Below are 16064 nucleotides of genomic sequence, written 5' to 3' on the forward strand. Positions count from 1 at the left end.
CATGGTGGAGAAGCGCTGCCCGCTGCAGAGGGACGGCGTGTACCGCTGGTTCTCGGAGCTGCCGTCGCCGCAGCGCGTGGAGTTCCTGTGCGGCCTGCTGGACCTGTGCATCCCGCTCGAGCTGCGCTTCCTCGGCTCGTGCCTCGAGGACCTGGCCCGCAAGGACTACCACTCGCTGCGCGACTCGGAGATCAAGGCCAACAACCCGGCCGACCTGGGCAGCCTCACCAACCTGACGGACGAGGTGGTGCGCAGCAAGCTGCTGGTGTCGCTGGCGCTGCTGGGGTCGGAGCAGCGCGAGGCGGCGGGCGTGCTCTACCGCACGCTCACGCACATCGACTCCATCATCCACAACTACGGGCTGCAGCTCAACGAGGGCCGCACGGGCGATGAGTTCCTGCTGCTCTTCACCATGGCCTCCAACCACCCGGCCTTCAGCTTCCACCAGAAGCAGGTGCTGCGCCAGGAGCTCACGCAGATCCAGAGCAGCCTGAGCGGCGGCGGCGGCGGCGGCGGGGGCCACGGCGGCAAGAGCGCGCTGCCCACCTGCCCGGCCTGCCACAAGGTGCGCGACCCCCGCCCCCGCGTCCGCGCCCCGGGGCCCCTCATGGGCGGTCGCGCTGTCGGGGCGCCTGGGTCCTGGGGAGGCCTGCGCGGTCGGAGTGCGCTGCCCCTTTGTGCCTCTCCTTCTTGCGTGCTGTGGCCTCAGGCGCGTTGAGGCCTTTGTCCCCTTCCTCGGGTCCTTGGGCGACCGATCAGTCACGCTTGGCGTCGCCCCGGTTCTCCAGGCCTGGTGTTTCTTAGCGGGAAGGGAGGGCGCGGTGGGGAAGGGGGTCTCCGCGGATGGTGCGGGCGCCGTGCGGGGCCCTGCCGGCCCGCGTGTCCTATCCCCTGGTGGGCCGGTGCCGCCGCGGGGCAGGCTGCCGGACCCGCACAGAAACACGTCCGCGGCCCTGGACGCGTGCGGGCCGCCCGGAGTCCCGGGGTGCTGGTCCCCTAAGGAATGTTGGGTTCACGGCTCCGTCTGCAAACTCAACAGGAAGGGCCTTGTGGTCATCCGCTTGGAAATGCCAACTTTTGTCTACATGTCTTGAAACTACGTAAACACCAAGCGTTTGGGGCTCAAACTCCTTTTTCACAGCCCCCTGGGACCTAGTGCCAAAATGGTGCTCCAGGAGAAAGGGTTTCTCTTTGACCCCGTGTGGCCTGTGTTCAGATGACACTGGGACTCGGGGGGACAGATGGGGGGACAGACTGCAGTCAGGACCTGTCGGGCCGTGTGCCGTTCTCCGCGTCAGAGCCGTTCTCGTGGAACCCTTGGCTTCTGTCGGTTTGCGCTGGTGGTGGTCAGGCTGGCTCAAGCCTGGGCTGCAGCTCTTCTCCCCAGGGTTTTCTTCTGAGATGTGGTTGTGCCATCCGCACCGGTTTGACCTGTGTCTTGTCTTTCTCCGGTGAGGGGGAGCTCCGGGCGGGCGGCGGTTCTCTTCTGTGTTGTCGTTAGCGAGTGTTTAAATGCCAGCGTGCGCCCCACCTTGTGCCCCGGTCGAAGCTCGGTGTTCCAGCTACCACAGAGGAGGAGCAGCGTCCTGGTGGGCCGTGTGGCTGTCGGGTGCCAGTGCCGTGTCCCCTGCTGGGCTCTCCCGCCCCGATGGTCGGCCGCACGAGCTGCTGGCCTCCTGTTGTGACGCCGGCCGCTGCGGTCTGGGTTTCCCTGCGCCTGTTCAGCTCTTGAAGACGATTCTTTGTGTCTACACGTTCACCCCTTACGGAGGGGGAAGATGGCGATGATGGTCGTGCTGGGGCAGGAGCTGGCGTTAGATTGAAAATGTGCTTTATCTGAGAGCCCTTCCGTCAACTGAGAAATCCCTCTGATGACCCCAAGGGCCAGGCTCCCCGTCACCCCTGCTCACGCACTCGGAACTGGCCAGCTGTGTGACCTTGGCCAGGGTCCCGCCTCTGCTTGGTGTTTCCCGGTGGAGCCCATGGCAGGTTCCCTGCCCCCGGGCCTGTTGGAGGGCGACGTGCCGTCACGCGTGACGTCCCCAGCCAGATGTGCAGGGACTGCTCCCTCCTCTGCCAGGTCCAGCCCCTCTGGGTTTTTGTGGAGGAGTGCTGGCTAGGCGAGGCCGGCCTTACACACTGGAATATTTATGTCTCAGAAGGTTCCTGTTTTCTAAATTGATTTTTGAATAGTCACTTGGAGCTGACCGTGTTTTTTCTTCATCCCTGGGAGACTGGAGAATTCTGCCTGACCCTTAATAACGACGTTACGGTGAGTCATCTTAGGGCTGCTGCTTCCCTGGTTCACAGCAACCGCGGTGTCTAGTTTTCCCCATGTCCCCTCTGTCACTCTGGTCCGTGTGACTTTGTTACTCTGGAGGCCTGGCGCGCCCTCTGCTGCTCCTGCAGGCGGCTCCTCTGCCGAAATCTCACGTCCGAGCGGCGTCCCTTCTCGGTGTCTCGGGGTCTCACCCGTGCTGTGCCCCTGGGAGAGCAGCCCCGTTGGAGCCCTGCTCGCATCTGCTCTGGGAGCCGCTGTCCTTCTCTCTGGAACTCTGAGCTCAGAGCCCTCGTGTTTGTCCTTAGGGATAAAGACACGGGGCCGATTTTTTCCTTCACTTTGTTTAAAGCAATAGTTCTCATAACCACGTTTTCTGAGAGTCACGATTTGCAACCGCATCTCCCAACCCTCACTGTATTATTTGATAATTTTTCCTGCTCGGCAGATGAACAGAAGGGTTTAGGGGAGTGGATGAGGTAAGATGGACGTTTTCACGTCCAGAGAGGAAAGCAGTCGGCGCGGCCAGGCGGACGGTAGACGGCAGGAGCGCGGCTGTGCTCGCTGGTAACGGGCGCCAGGTGCCTTAGGTGCAGTGTTCTCGGGGTTCGGTGTGAGCGTGTGATAAAGGTCGCCTGGGACTCTCCCTCTCTTCCTAGTTAAGTAAAAAGCTATACTTTGGGGGAAAGTTTAATTTTACCCTTTGCAGTCTTTTTTTTTTTTTTTTTTTAAGATTTTTTGTTTATTTGACAGAGGTCACAAGCAGGCAGAGAGGCAGGCAGAGAGAGAGGGGGAAGCAGGCTCCCCGCTGAGCAGAGAGCCCGATGCGGGGCTCGATCCCAGGACCCTGAGATCATGACCTGAGCTGAAGGCAGAGGCTTTAACCCACTGAGCCACCCAGGGGCCCCTGCAGTCTTTTCTTTGTGTAAACGATCATGGATTAGAAGTACATGCTTGTCTTTTTTTACTTTATGAGATTTAATTTTTAAAAATCATAAAATTCACCCTTTCAAAGTGTACATTTAAGTAGTTTTTAACATACTGACAAAGTTGTGGGACCATTCAGCCGTGTCCTTCCAGAACATTCTCGTCACCCCCCGAAGAAACCCCATACCTATCGACAGTCCTTCCCCATTCCTGCGCCCCAGCCCCTGACATCCAGCCATCTGCGCTGTGCGTTTGCTTGTCCCCGACATTTTGTGGAAGTGGAGTCAGCCAGGGGTGCCCTTCGGTGTCTGGCCGTGCTCTCAGCGTCTCCTCCAGGTTGACTCCTGGGGTGGCCTGTGTCTGCGCTTCTCTGCCTTTTTAGGGCTGAGGACTGTTCACGGTGCGGGTAGACCCCGTTTTGTTTAGCCACGTGTCTGTGGATGGACACTGGGGTTGTTGCACGAGCTTATTTGTGCGCCCCCCCCCGTGGTTAAGAGGCGCTTGTTCTCATCCCCTACCCCGCACATGGAACGAGTCGTCTTTGGAGCGTCCTGCACACGTGGCCGTCTGAGGGACCTCCTGGCGGTGATGCAAGCCTGCCTGGGGGTGCGGGCGCCGTGCAGACCGTGGCTGCAGGTGGCGGGGAAGGCGCTGCTCTGACAGTCGAGGCCTGGCACGGTCTGGAGTCCACGTCGTGGTCCAGAGCTGGGTGGCCGCATCCGCTGTCACGGGGCAGGGTGGTGGGAAGCTGCCCCAGCCTGCTGTTTCAGGATCCTCAGGACAAGGATCACAGCCGAACACCTGCTTGAGGATCTTGCCGGCGTGCGGAGCCTCTCTGAAGGGCTGGCAGGGGGAGCGCCGTGGTGGGGCCCCCTTGGGGGGGTGTTCTCTGGTGCCCACGTGGGGCGCCCTGGGGTAAGCGCTGTGGGAGCGGGTCCGCACACCCCGGGAGCGGGCTGCTACGCAGGGCTGGCCCAGGGCGGTGGCCGCCACTGCTTCCCGCCGGCGGACGGATGGCCATCCTTGGGTCCAGAGGGGGCAGCGTGGTAGTTTGTGTGCGGGTTGCCATGTGAGGTCCCTGTCGCCCCTTCCGGTGCTGCTGCTGACAGTGACGCGGCCCTCCCCGGCAGGACTTTGGGCCCTGGTGTCCGGCTGGTGTCCTGGAGGAGCTGGGACCTCAGAGCACAGCGGGGGCTCCAGCTTTAGCCCTTGTGCTCTGGCTGTGGAGGAGGGCGCGGGCCGGCGGGAGGACTCAGGCCTGCGCTCACTGCTCCGTCTGGCTGCCTTTGCTTCCTCGGCTTTGCTGGTGACGGTCCCGGAGACAATGTCCTCCCGCGTTCTGGATTCTTCGTTTTGGGCCAGGCTTTATAGGCTCCCGGACCGCCCTCTTCTGATGTGCACACGATAGGATCGCTGAGCCGCGCTGGCGTGCACGGTTGCTTGGTGCAGGCACCTCCCGTGGTGGAGACGGCGCTGCTCACAGATGTGCTGGGAGCTGGTGCCCACCGGAGGGGGAGCCGCCCCCCTGTGACAACAGGACCCCCATGTGCGCTGGTGCACTAGGGCTGTGTCCAACTCTGCCGAGGCTAGAGCTCCCGCTGCTGTTCTGGAGCGCTGCGGTGGAAGCCGCAGGTCATCTGTCCGCCTCTGCCGAGTGCTGTGGTGGTGTCCCTTAATGCAGTTAGAACGGGGTTACAGACCCACGTCCCGGTTACAGACCCACGTCTGCGCTTGCCAAGTTCCTGAGGCGTTTGACCTTTACCCGGTATTGGGCTCGGGTTTGCACATTTCCCCTCCATCCTGCACACTTCCTTTACCTGTCCTTTGCACCGAGGACATTTGGGATTGATACATATTTCCCTCCAAGTCAACAGAGGCGTCTTAGGGCCTTAGCGGCAAGCTAGCAGAGGGGACATTTTTGTTCAGTTGGTGGCTGCCGACCGCCCTGCTAGTAAGAAACAATTTCTGTTACGTTTAGGGAAAAATAGTTTCTATATAAGTGTGCTCTTTTCTTCCCCCCTGCCTTAGATGGATTACATTTCAGAAAAAAGATCCTTTGGAAGTTTATTTTTTTTTCTTATTTATTTATTTACTTTTGAGAAACCACCATTTAGGACACCAGTTCTCTCGTGAGTTTGGGAAACGTTGCCACCAGCTTTCAGCGAGTGCACAGGTCACTTGAGGGATTCTGGTTCTGGACTCTGGCCCGCCTTGTGCCCTGCAGGGATCAGTGTCCGCCAGGTGGCTCGCCCCGGGCTCCTTGTAGAGCTGCTTCCCGTCGCGGTGCAAAGCCAGAACCAAGAGCCTCGTGAAATAGGTTAATTCTTTCTCTTCTCTTTTGTTAGTACAGCCAGTTTGTCCCGCCACTCTTGCACTGAATGGATGGGCGTAAAATAGGTTCATTCTTAAAGTCTGTGTCGCCCTGAGTTATGAGGCCTGGGGTTCTTCAGACTGAAGACCAAGGCGAGACTGAACACCTTTCCCGTACCTGACACGCTAGCAGCCCCTTGCTAGCAGTGACCAGGGCATAAGGAGGTGGGCCTGCACTCGCCGTGGGGCCCCCAAGGACTGGCACAGACTTGGGGTCATATCCCAGCAGCAGCGAGGAGCGCTCCGGGCCTTGGGGACGCTTCTCACCGAGTCTTGCCTCTGAGTGGGGTTTGGGATTTTAGATGGGTGTTTCTCAGGTCCGTAGGAAAGTCACGAGCTCCTGGGAGGCCTCGTGTGCGCCCTTACCTTCCTTCCTTTTACTCCTGGTTCTGAGACAGAGCGTTCTTTTGGTCAGAGGCGAGTCCTTCCGTCTCTGTTTTGGTCACCTCTTTCTGTTTCCTCAGGGGTGTTGCTAGCTCAGGTGTCTGACCTTTGCCATTTCCTGCCCTCCCTGCTGCCCCCACCTCAGTCTTTGACCTCTGTTTTTCCACCTGGCACATAAATACGGTCACGGTTCCTCCCTTCAGCATTGTCTGCCTCTGCCAGCCGCTCCTCTGTCCCGTCGTCACCAAGTCCTGCCCCAGCCAACCTCATTCCTACCTGCCAGGGGTGGTCCAGTTTTCACAACCTGGTGTCTGTCCTTCTGACATTTTAATGCACAACTGTGGTTCTTCTAAAACATTCTGTGCACGTATTTAAATAATACAGGATCTTCTGACGGGTGCCCTTGTGCAAGCTGCTCCTGCCCCACAAAACGGTGCACTGGAACCCACCCCCCCTTCAGCCTGTGCCTTGGCCTCCCGGGACCTGGCTTTTGCCCCCAACTTCTTTGACGAAGTCTGTTTTTAGTAAAGGAACTCAATGATCTCTTTAAATTAAAAAAAAAAATTAGATAATATAATCAGAGGTAAAAATTGGTAAAATACAAACAATATTCAGTGAAACATCTCCCTTTTCCCCCACACATTGGAGAAGGGCACGTGGGACGTTGCAAGTGTGGGCAGCATTCTGTTCCTTCACTTGGGTGTTGATTCCTGCTACTTTACATTTTAAAGGGCAAGATTTCCTACCCTTATCCCGCTTTGTCCTCCTCTTTGTTCCCTGTAGTACCTTCCAGAGAAACTTGCTTCGTATTTACACATCGGTGCTTGGCGTCTTCCTCCTGGCACAGCTGTGTGCTCTGCTTTCTCCTGACAGCTCTGCTGGACGTGCAGGCCGCGGACCGTCTTTATTCTAGTTTCTGGCCAGCTGCTGAGTGAGTCCCTGCCGGTGGACGTGTGGTTCCCGTGTTACTCTTTCGAACAACTCAGTCATTTGCAGATTATGTACGTGTCACCTGTATGGCAGGGTGTGTGGCCTTCTCGAAGCCTGGAAGTGGGGTTGATGGTGGACCGAAGGGTGGGAGCCTGTGTAATGATTTTGGACACTGTGGGGGCCCTGCCTCTGGCGCCCCACAGCAGCGTGTGTGAGTGCCTGTTGGCACGCCTCCGAGCAGTGTGGGGCGTGTGAGCCCCCCGCATCCCCGTCCCCGCCGGCGGCTGCCCCTGGCTGCAGGGGTGCCTCTCGGGACTGCGGTTTGCTTCGCGGGCCCCCGATGAGTGAGGTGGGACGTTTCAAGCGAGCTTTGAGTTTTTGGCAAGCTCGCCATAGCCTTTGCCCATTGCGTTTGGGTGTTGGTCTTTTCTTTGTTGTTAGGAGCTCTTTAAGTTTCAGGGAAATTGTCTTTGGTCGTTGGTAGAAGTGGCGAGAACTTGTTTTCCTGCCTGTTGACGTCACCGTGCAGTTCCTTTTTATCGTCTCGCGCGGCTTCTGGGGCGCGCGTGGTGATTAGAAACGTGTTACAGCTCGGGCCTCGCGCGGACTGCGGTGTGCGTGGTGGTCGGGGCGTGGCGCAAGCGTCCCCGTGGCGGCGTCTGGCCCAGAACTCCGGTGGCTTCTCATCTTTGGTTCCACGGACCCGTCTGGAATTTATTTGGTGGAAGGTACGGAGCGAGTTTCATGTTTTCCGAATGAAAACCCAGTTGCCCCAGTGCCACTTGCTGGGGAATCAGCCTTTTCCCTCTCGCAGCTGAGGTGACTGGACGGCCTCCCAGTTGCCTGGTCCACGGCGCGCTGTTCAGTCCTTACCTCTCCTCGCTTCTGCGGGCTCCCACACAGGGCAGTGCCCAGGGGAGGGTGCTCTTCTCTACGTTTAAGCAAGTGTGGGTGTGGAGGTGCCTCCCCCAGACACTGGCTCTCAGGAGACTGGGCGAGGCCTGAGTGTCCCGCCCTGTCCAGCCCGGCACTGCTGGTGTTGCTCTGGCTCCTCTGAGCGTTCTCAGTGGCTCTCGGCTCTCCTGCCCTCGCATGATGGTGTTCTCACTGATGAACCTCAGATCTGCAGGCCCAGCCAGACCCGAGCTCCAGCGGGAGGGGCCAGGTGACTCCGGCTGTCCAGAGGCAGGCTCCCCTGTCCTTCTGCGCGACTGCTCTCCCCGTGCCCCAGCCGAAAGCCCATGCCTCTCCTCCGCTTGTCTTCTCTCCTGGTCCCCAGTTAGGCCCTCAGCAACTCTGCAGGCTTCTTTTCTGTTGACACCACCACAGCCCGAGTCAGCGTTTCCCCTTTCTGCCTGTCCCCTCTGTGTCTTTCTCCCCATCGCACTTGACATAATGGTCCCGTATATGGCACACTTCTGTGGAGGTGGACTTAGCTTTTGGGCCATTTGCCAGAGAGCCAGGGCGTAGATTAAAATAGTTTTCAGGGAACAAGCACACCCCTAGCCTCACGTAACTTCATTCCTTCCCCTGAGTCAAGAACGCGTGCTGGCCGGCAAGTGAGTGACCACCTCCTTTTAGAATTAAGCTGATGTCATTGTTTAAGGTCCACAAGAAATAACTTGTAGCTGTTCTGTTGGGTCTTTTAATGAAATGATCCAGAAACTTTAGTACCCTAACTCTTAGAAACAACAGTGACGTGTCCAACTTCTCATCTTGATCAAAACCCCTGGTCTGGTCTAGTCTGTTATGACAGCCTGTCCCCCGGTCTGGGTCCAGTCTGCTATGACAGCCCGTCCCACAGCGTGGGCTCCATCTGCTCTGACAGCCTGTCCCCTGGCCTGGGTCCAGTCTGCTATGACAGCCCGACCGACCCCCTGGCCTGGGTCTAGTCTCCTAGGACAACCTGTCCCCTGGCCTGAGTCCAGCCTGCTGTGACAACCTGTTTCCTGGCCTAAGTCTAGTCTACTGTGACAACTTGTCCCCTGACCTGAGTCTAGTTTATTGTGGAAATCCATCCTCCTGGCCTGAGTCTAGCCTACTGTGACAACCCGTCCCCCCTGGACTGGTCTAGTCTCCTACAACAAACCATCGCCCCTGGTCTGGGTTTAGTTTATTATGGAAATCTGTTCTCCTAGCCCGAGTCTAGTCTGTGACAGCCCATCCCACCTGGCCCTGCCCTTAGCCTATTGCAGCGGGTCCCATGGTGTCCCTGGAATGGTCTTGGTCTCCAATGTGCAGATCTTGGTGTGCCCGCTGACCCCTGTCCATGCCTGACGTCCCTTGTGTTTGCTGCGGTCCCCCCCCCCCGAGTCTTGCAGGCCTGTTCTCAGGACACCTGGTACCTGGGCCCCCCCAGTTCTTGGCTCAGACTTACAAGCCTTCTGTGGCCTTCTTCTGTCCTAGACCTTGTCATACTCCACTGAAGGTGGGTTTCATTAAATTTCCGTCACCGGATTTGACTTACTGGGGGGCAGAGACGGTCTTTTTCACTCCAGAGTCTTGCGGCCTCAGCCACCCAACAGGGGCTGCGTCCTAAGCATCTGCGGAAGCCGGGTGGGCGGGAGGTTGGGCATTTATGAAAGGCCACTCTAGGGGAAACGTCTTTTTCCTTCGTGCTTTTGTTCTCCGTGGACCTGCCAGTAACACCTGTTAGCAAATGACACTCTTCTTAATGGCGTTTGTGGGTGTTTCTCTTAGCCTGACATAGCCGTGGACTCTAGTGGGTTTTTAATATCCATATCCTACTTTGTTATTTTTCAAAAGTTGGTGTGCAGACGCTTCCTGGGGGAGCAGCGCTCTGGGTGCCACAGTTCCCATGGTTGGTGCCCACGACAGGGAAGCGCCCGGCCCGGGCTCTGGGCGCTGGCGAGGTGCGGGCTGACCGGTGTGCGGGGCCCTGCCCCCGGCGGCCGTGCTGTGGGTGGGCTCCGCCTACTGCGCCGCTGCACTCCCGTCCTCTCCTGCTTCCGGAAGGGTCGCTCGTGCTGAGCCTCGGGGTCCGAGTTGGCCGGGGAAGGTGACAAGCCCAGCAGGTGCTCCTCGTGCCCACCGCAGTGTCGTGTGGCCGCCGTCAGCAGGGACAGCAGAATGATCAGGAGGGAGCGCTACAGAGTCGTGTCCTGACTGTTTGGGACTTGGGGTAAAAGCTTCAGTAGAATTGCTAGAAGGAAATTACATGCTCAGGTTTCTGCGTCACGGCGAGTCTCATTAAAACGTGCGCGCGTAGGAACGCCTTCTGCAAACACAGCCTAGACTAGAAGAAATTACCGTGCGGAAGGAGGAGCACTGATTTATGGGGAAGAGGGGGTCCCTCCTCCCCTCTCTTTTGGGCACTTCAACAAAATACAAAATCTCGGGACCAGTGCCACCGGCCTAGCCCCGATCCGGTCACTAAAATCCGGGCGGTCCTCAAGTGTCCGAGTGCGGGCGCCAGGTCCGGTCTGGCTTGGTCGCGTGTAGCCGCCACAAGGCGGGCGCCGGGCTATTTGGTGGAAGCGGTTTGCTGCAGGTGGCGCTAGAAGTGGCTGTTCTTACGACGTTACGACGGAAGCCAGAAGTGTACGTGACAGTGTTTTCACGTCTTTGTGAAAAGCGAAGGGCAAAGCGAAGGTGGTGACATGAGAAGGCGTCTGGGGCCCTGGTGGCCCGCGAGCCCCTGTGCGTGGTGTGAGCCCCCGTGGTGCGCGGGACCGCCACCGTGTTGTCACTCTCCGAGAGCCCGAGGGCCGCCCGCGCTGCCGCCGCGGTGCCCCTTCCTGCTCCTCCAGTGGCCTGTGGGGGTCCTCGCCCTGGAGCCCCGCGTGCGCGTCGTGTGTATCACGTCGGTTGTTTCCGTCTCCGGAGCGCGGTGAGTGTGTGGACCGCCAGGACGCTCCTGTCCCTGCCTTTTCCTGGGCAGTTCCCAGCCCCCCCACCCCCCTGTTTTCCTTCCGGGTGGTTGTCTCTGTGTTGGTGAGTGTCGCTGTGCTCGCTCCTCCCTGAAGTCGAGTCCCGCAGTCCCGCTCTGGCTTTTGGCTCCTGTGCGCCCCACGGCCTTCTTCTCTGGTCGGGTGTCCACGGCGGCAGGTGTCAGCTCCCCACAGTGCAGCCCCTGGGGTGAGCGCCGCGACTTGTCGCGCAGTGACATGGGCACCGGGACCGTCCACCTCCTCTGGCCTTCATGCCACGGTCAACGTGCCAGTTACTTGTACGCGTGACACCCCGGTGGAAGCGCTTTCTGCTTCCGTACGAATGTGGATTCAGAGATTAAGAAGAAAACGGGCGCCCGGCAGGCTCAGTCGGGGAAGCGTCTGCCTTCAGCTCAGGTCATGGTCCGGGGGTCCCAGGATCGAGTCCCGCCTCGGGCTCCCTCTTAGCAAGGAGTCTGCTTCTCCCTCTGCTGCTGCCCCCACTCCTGCTGTCAAGTAAAGAAGTAAAATATTGTTTACAAATTGAGAAAATACAGTCTCGTGCCTGTCCACGGTTGCTCTTCTCCACACGCTCCGTTCCTCACCAAAGAGCCGTTGTGGCTCCAGCCCTTCAGTCTGGGAAACTGTCATTCAGCTTTTCTAGGGAGTCTGAGTCCGTGGGTTAGAAATTCCCTTTGTCTCTCTCAGCCAAGAATGTTTTGCTTCCACCTGTGCTGTGATGGGCACTTACCGCCCGTCGGACTCTCTGTTGATGGGCTTTCTCCGGCCCTGAAGGTGGGGAGGCCGTGGCTCTCTGGTGGCCGCCGTCCGCGTGCCTGTCCCCAGCATGCGCCGGCCTGGCTGCGAGGCGCCCGAGCGCTGTGGGCTTGAATCTGTCTTGCTTGGTGTTCTTTGAACTTAATGGATCTGTAAGTTTATGTCTTTTACTAAACTTGAGAAATTTTCACTCATAATTTCTCCATAGTTGTTCCTGTCTCGATGTCTCCTTCTTTGGGACTCCCCTGTAGCGATGTTAAAGCTTCTTCTGATGCTGTGCTAGAGGTCCCAGAAGCTTTTCTTTCCTTCCCCAGGTTTCCCCTCCCTCTCCCTCTCTCTCCCTCTCCCTCTCTCTCTCCCTCTCCCTCTCTCCCTCTCCCTCTCTCTCTCTCTCTCCCTCTCTCCCTCTCCCTCTCTCTCTCTCCCTCTCTCTCTCTCCCTCTCTCTCTCTCTCTCTCCTTTTGGATTGGACACTTTGAGTCGATGTGTCCTAAAATTCTACAAGTCTCCTGTTAATCCTAGACGGCTGTTAAGCTCATCCAATAGATTTTTTAGTTCATAGCATCTTTTTTTCATTTTAGAATTTCTATTTAACTTCTTTTTTGTGATTTAAGGCTTTATTTATTTATTTAGAGCAGTTTTAAGTTCACGGATAAATTGACCGTCGTGCTCCTCCGAAGTCTGTGGTGTCCGTCAGGGTTCCCTCTCACTGTGGTACGGGTTCTGGGTGCAGACAAATGTCCCCCACGGTGTCCCTCGTAGAGTATTTTCAGTGCCCTTACAGTCCTCCGGGCTCTCGGCCTGCTTACCCCCGTGCCCCCGATGTTTCTCCGTCTCCGTAGTTCTGTCTTTTCCAGAGTCATCCAGGTGAGGTCACGCGGGGCGCAGAATGTCAGGTGCACGTTTCGTTTTCCTCCGCGCCTCTCCAGGACGTGACAGCTCCTCTTCCGCTGCTGCGTGACAGTCCTGCGTGTGGACGGATGCACACGTCCGGGTGTTCGTTTATGCGTCCCCGGCTGCGGGCATCTTGACCGCTTCTTGAATTGTCACATTTTAAGAGTTTCCCCTTCTCTCCGGAAGTGTTCGTTTGGTTCTTAGATCACAAATGTTTTCTTTTCTTCTGCTGAGCCCCGTTTCACCGGCCGCGTCATGCTGCTCGCCTCTGGTCCCGGCGTCTGACCCGCCTGGTGCCCGGCCTGTTGCTCCTTGTGCGGGCCACGCTGTTCCCTTACGTGTCTGGGACTTGGGGTTTGCTTCTCGAGTTTGTGAACGAGGCACAGTAGAAGCCTTGGGTCGTGTTTGGTCCTGTTTGCTTTAGCAGGCAGTGACTGTGGCCGGATTCCGACCCCAGAACCGCCTGCCTCTGCCGACAGCGGCCACAGCCTCTGCTGTGAGCCTTCTTGGTCCTGCCCCGCGTGTGCCTGTTTCAAGGGCTCACACAGAGGTGTGGGCAGACTCGGTATGCAGAATTACACATGTTCCCTTTCTTTTCTTCTTTTTTCCTTTTTTAAAGATTTTTATTTGCTTGAGAGAAAGCAAGAGCGCTCGTGTACAGGTAGGGGAAAGGACAGAGGCAGAGGGAGAAGCAGACTCCCCACTGAGCAGGGAGCCTGATCTGGGACTCGATCCCAGGACCCCGGTTCAGGACCTGAGCCCAAGGCGGCCGCTGCACCGACGGAGCCCCCCAGGTGCCCCAGGCACGTTCCCCTTCTAAGGCACTCTGGCGTCAGGGGCTCTTCCCTCACTCTGCCGCCGGTCTCCGTGTCCCGAATTCTGATCTCGGGCTCCTGGGATCAGCAGGACCTTGGAGCTGGAGCCGCGCTTCAGCTGCTGCTTTTCCTGGTGCGTCCGCAGCACGTGAAACCCACCCAGTGCGTCTCTGTTTCCACATGTAGAGCTTCCTCTGGTTTCCGCCTGCTTTGGGTCACGTTCAGTTTCTACGTGGTCCCTAGCGTCTGGTCAGCTGGAGGAGGCTGGTCCGAGTACTCAGCCCTTCTGTAGAGCCACGTGCTTCTGGTCCCCGCGTGTTGCGGTAAATACGGGCTGTGCGCGGTAGGGAGGATGAACTCTCTGTAAGCAAGTGTAGCTGGGAAGGAGGGTTTTGCAGTAACTGTGACATTTGTCCTTACAAAGAATGAGGCTCTGTGTGGGGGAGAAACGAGCTGGCCTGGTGCCTCGAGATCAGAGGGCCATCGGAGGATGTGAGCGGGACGGTTATCGGCTCTTCTGGTCCGGGGTAGGGAGGCGCTGAGGAGCTGGGAGTGAGCTGGAGGGAGGAGTGTGGCGGAGTGGCGTGGGCTGTGGTCCCCCTGCTGTCGCAGGGCTCCTGTGCTTACATACCGGTTCCCGGGCGGATGCGGGGTTTTATATCTGCTGGAGGAGGTCAGTCTTTCCTGTCCGGTCCCGCTGAGCCCTACCTGGCCTGACCTTTCCCCGCGTGGCTAACCGTGGACGCCTCCTCTCCGACTCCCGGCACGGCTCTGCCTTGCTCCTGATGCGGCCCGGTCAAGACTCATTACGTGGAATCTGTGGCTTCTGTGGAAATAAAACCCAAGGGCGTGTGTTACTGACACTCTGGGCCTTTCATGCGCTCTTGCTCGCATCCACACGCTTTCTGGTCATTTCAGGCTTGTTTCAGCGCTTGTCCTTTTCCGTCCTCGACGTCTGGACACTGTAACTGAACTGTCATGGCCAGTGTCTCCTGGGGGTCCTAGAGAAACCGTCGTCTGCGCTGACTGCCCGGCGCTCCGAGCCATTCGTCTCAGCAGTTGCGTGTCACGTGGGGACCCAAAGTGGTCATCATGGCACTTACCTCTCAGTATTAGACACGCGGCCAGTTTCTCAAAGAAAACCCCGACACTGAAACTCCTGTCGACCAAAATACACATCACAGCAGCACCGGGCGTACTGCCCTCGGCGTCAGAGGTCTTGACGGTAGAAGCGACCTGCGGCCGATGCCTCCCACTGCCCTTTGGAAGTGGCGTGTGTGGAACCCGTGCCCCGCTTTAGTGGGCTCCATGCGGTGGGGGAGGGGCCACGGCCTGGGCACCCGAGGCTCGACCTAGTGTTCGCGTCTTCCACAGCAGGCTGGTCGCACGATTTCAGTGTTTCTGGAAGGGACTGTCTTCCTGAATGCTCTGTTCTGTATTCACACGCGGTGTTGCCCTCGAGGTTCTTAAGACTGGGTTGTTCCCATACGGCTGTGCCTTTTAAGTGTCTGTCCCTTGTTGCTCCTTCCTCCTTCCTCTAGTAACCACTGGTTTCTCTGACTCCCCTGCCCTCACCTTAAATCCACTGCCTGTTCTCTGGAGAACACGCCGCGCCTGTTTGCACACTGTGTTTGGAGTGACCGAGATGCTGCTCGTGTGGCTGTTCGGGGGGAAGGGCCTTCCTGCCACACCTGCTCCCCAGCTGGGCCTCTGACCTGGGTCCTGGGGGCTGTTTGTGGAGCACCTGCTACGGGACAGGCTCCGCGAGAGCCGCTTCCTAGGTACTAGCTGCTCTCACCCTGCACAAGCCGAGGAAGTGCGTTGGGGTGCTGCTTTAGCCCCTTTCCGTAGGTTTGCGTAGGTGGAAATATCGTCTTTAGCCAACTAGGGCCCTTGACTTTGAACCCAGTTTGAGTTTGCTCTGCAGGGTCTCTGGGGCAGGGGTTCTGGGCACTTGCGGAGCTGTTTGGACCTGACCCCTCCTCTCACCGCACAGGTTCTAGTTTAACTGGTCTGGGTGGGGTGGGGGGGTGCCCTACAGTCTGAATCGGTAAGAGCTTCCCAGGTGGGCAGGTGGAGGACCGGGAGCTCCAGGAGAGGCCGCCCTGCTCTGAAGGCTGCTGGTGGAAGGACGTGGTTTTATAGTCACTTTGCGGGGCTCATGTAGCCAAGTACTTGGTACCTTTGCCGAGGTTTTGAGCAGTAATCTTTTTCTCTTTTTTAATGAGTACAGCTCCAGGGTAAGAAATTTTAAAAGGAATGTTTTTACATGGAGAATGGTTTCTGGTTAGCACTGGCTTTCACTTGGGCTAAGTCAGCAAATAGCTTTCACTACTAAACTATCTATTTTCCTTTTCTGGTTTTTAGAGACGCATAATTACTATTTTAGTAAGATGCTTACAAATCACTTTTCTTTTTGATTTCATGTATTTTTTCCCACTGAGTTGAAAGTATTTAACAGATGATACTCTTTCTTGTATGGAGGTGGGTTGCTTGGAAAACAGACTGAAAATAAATGAGTCCATTTGTCGAACTCTGGGGCTCAACACTCTGGAGCCCATGTCTGAGCCTGAGGGCCCAGGCCCCACTGCCCCTCGACATTTACAAGCTTTAGGCAGGGAGGCCTTCCGCCTGGGGGCCCCACACTCTCCATCCCTGTGCCCGGAAGGCCCTTCCTCAGCCTGGCCGGCTCCTTCTCTGGTTCAGCCTTCAGCCGAGAGACCCTGCATCCACGGAGTCTGTGCCCTGCCCCTTGGAGTTGCCGTAGTTGTCGCCTTGTCTGCCCCCACAGCTGGTCCC

At 57.8% G+C, this 16064-nt stretch overlaps 1 protein-coding gene across 1 annotated transcript in view; it reads left to right on the forward strand.

Moving 5' to 3' along the window:
• Position 1: 1 nt before the first annotated feature.
• ZCCHC14 (zinc finger CCHC-type containing 14) overlaps positions 2-16064 on the forward strand; it is a 52071-nt gene continuing 36008 nt past the window's right edge. Inside the window, exon 1 of the mRNA XM_032853794.1 lies at positions 2-565. Within this exon, the coding sequence (XP_032709685.1) occupies positions 2-565 (564 nt within the window). The remainder of the gene's footprint in view (positions 566-16064) is intronic.

The sequence above is a fragment of the Lontra canadensis genome, unplaced genomic scaffold (genome assembly GCF_010015895.1).
Source record: "Lontra canadensis isolate GAN:19392208 unplaced genomic scaffold, GSC_riverotter_1.0 scaffold8, whole genome shotgun sequence".
NCBI lineage: Eukaryota > Metazoa > Chordata > Mammalia > Carnivora > Mustelidae > Lontra > Lontra canadensis.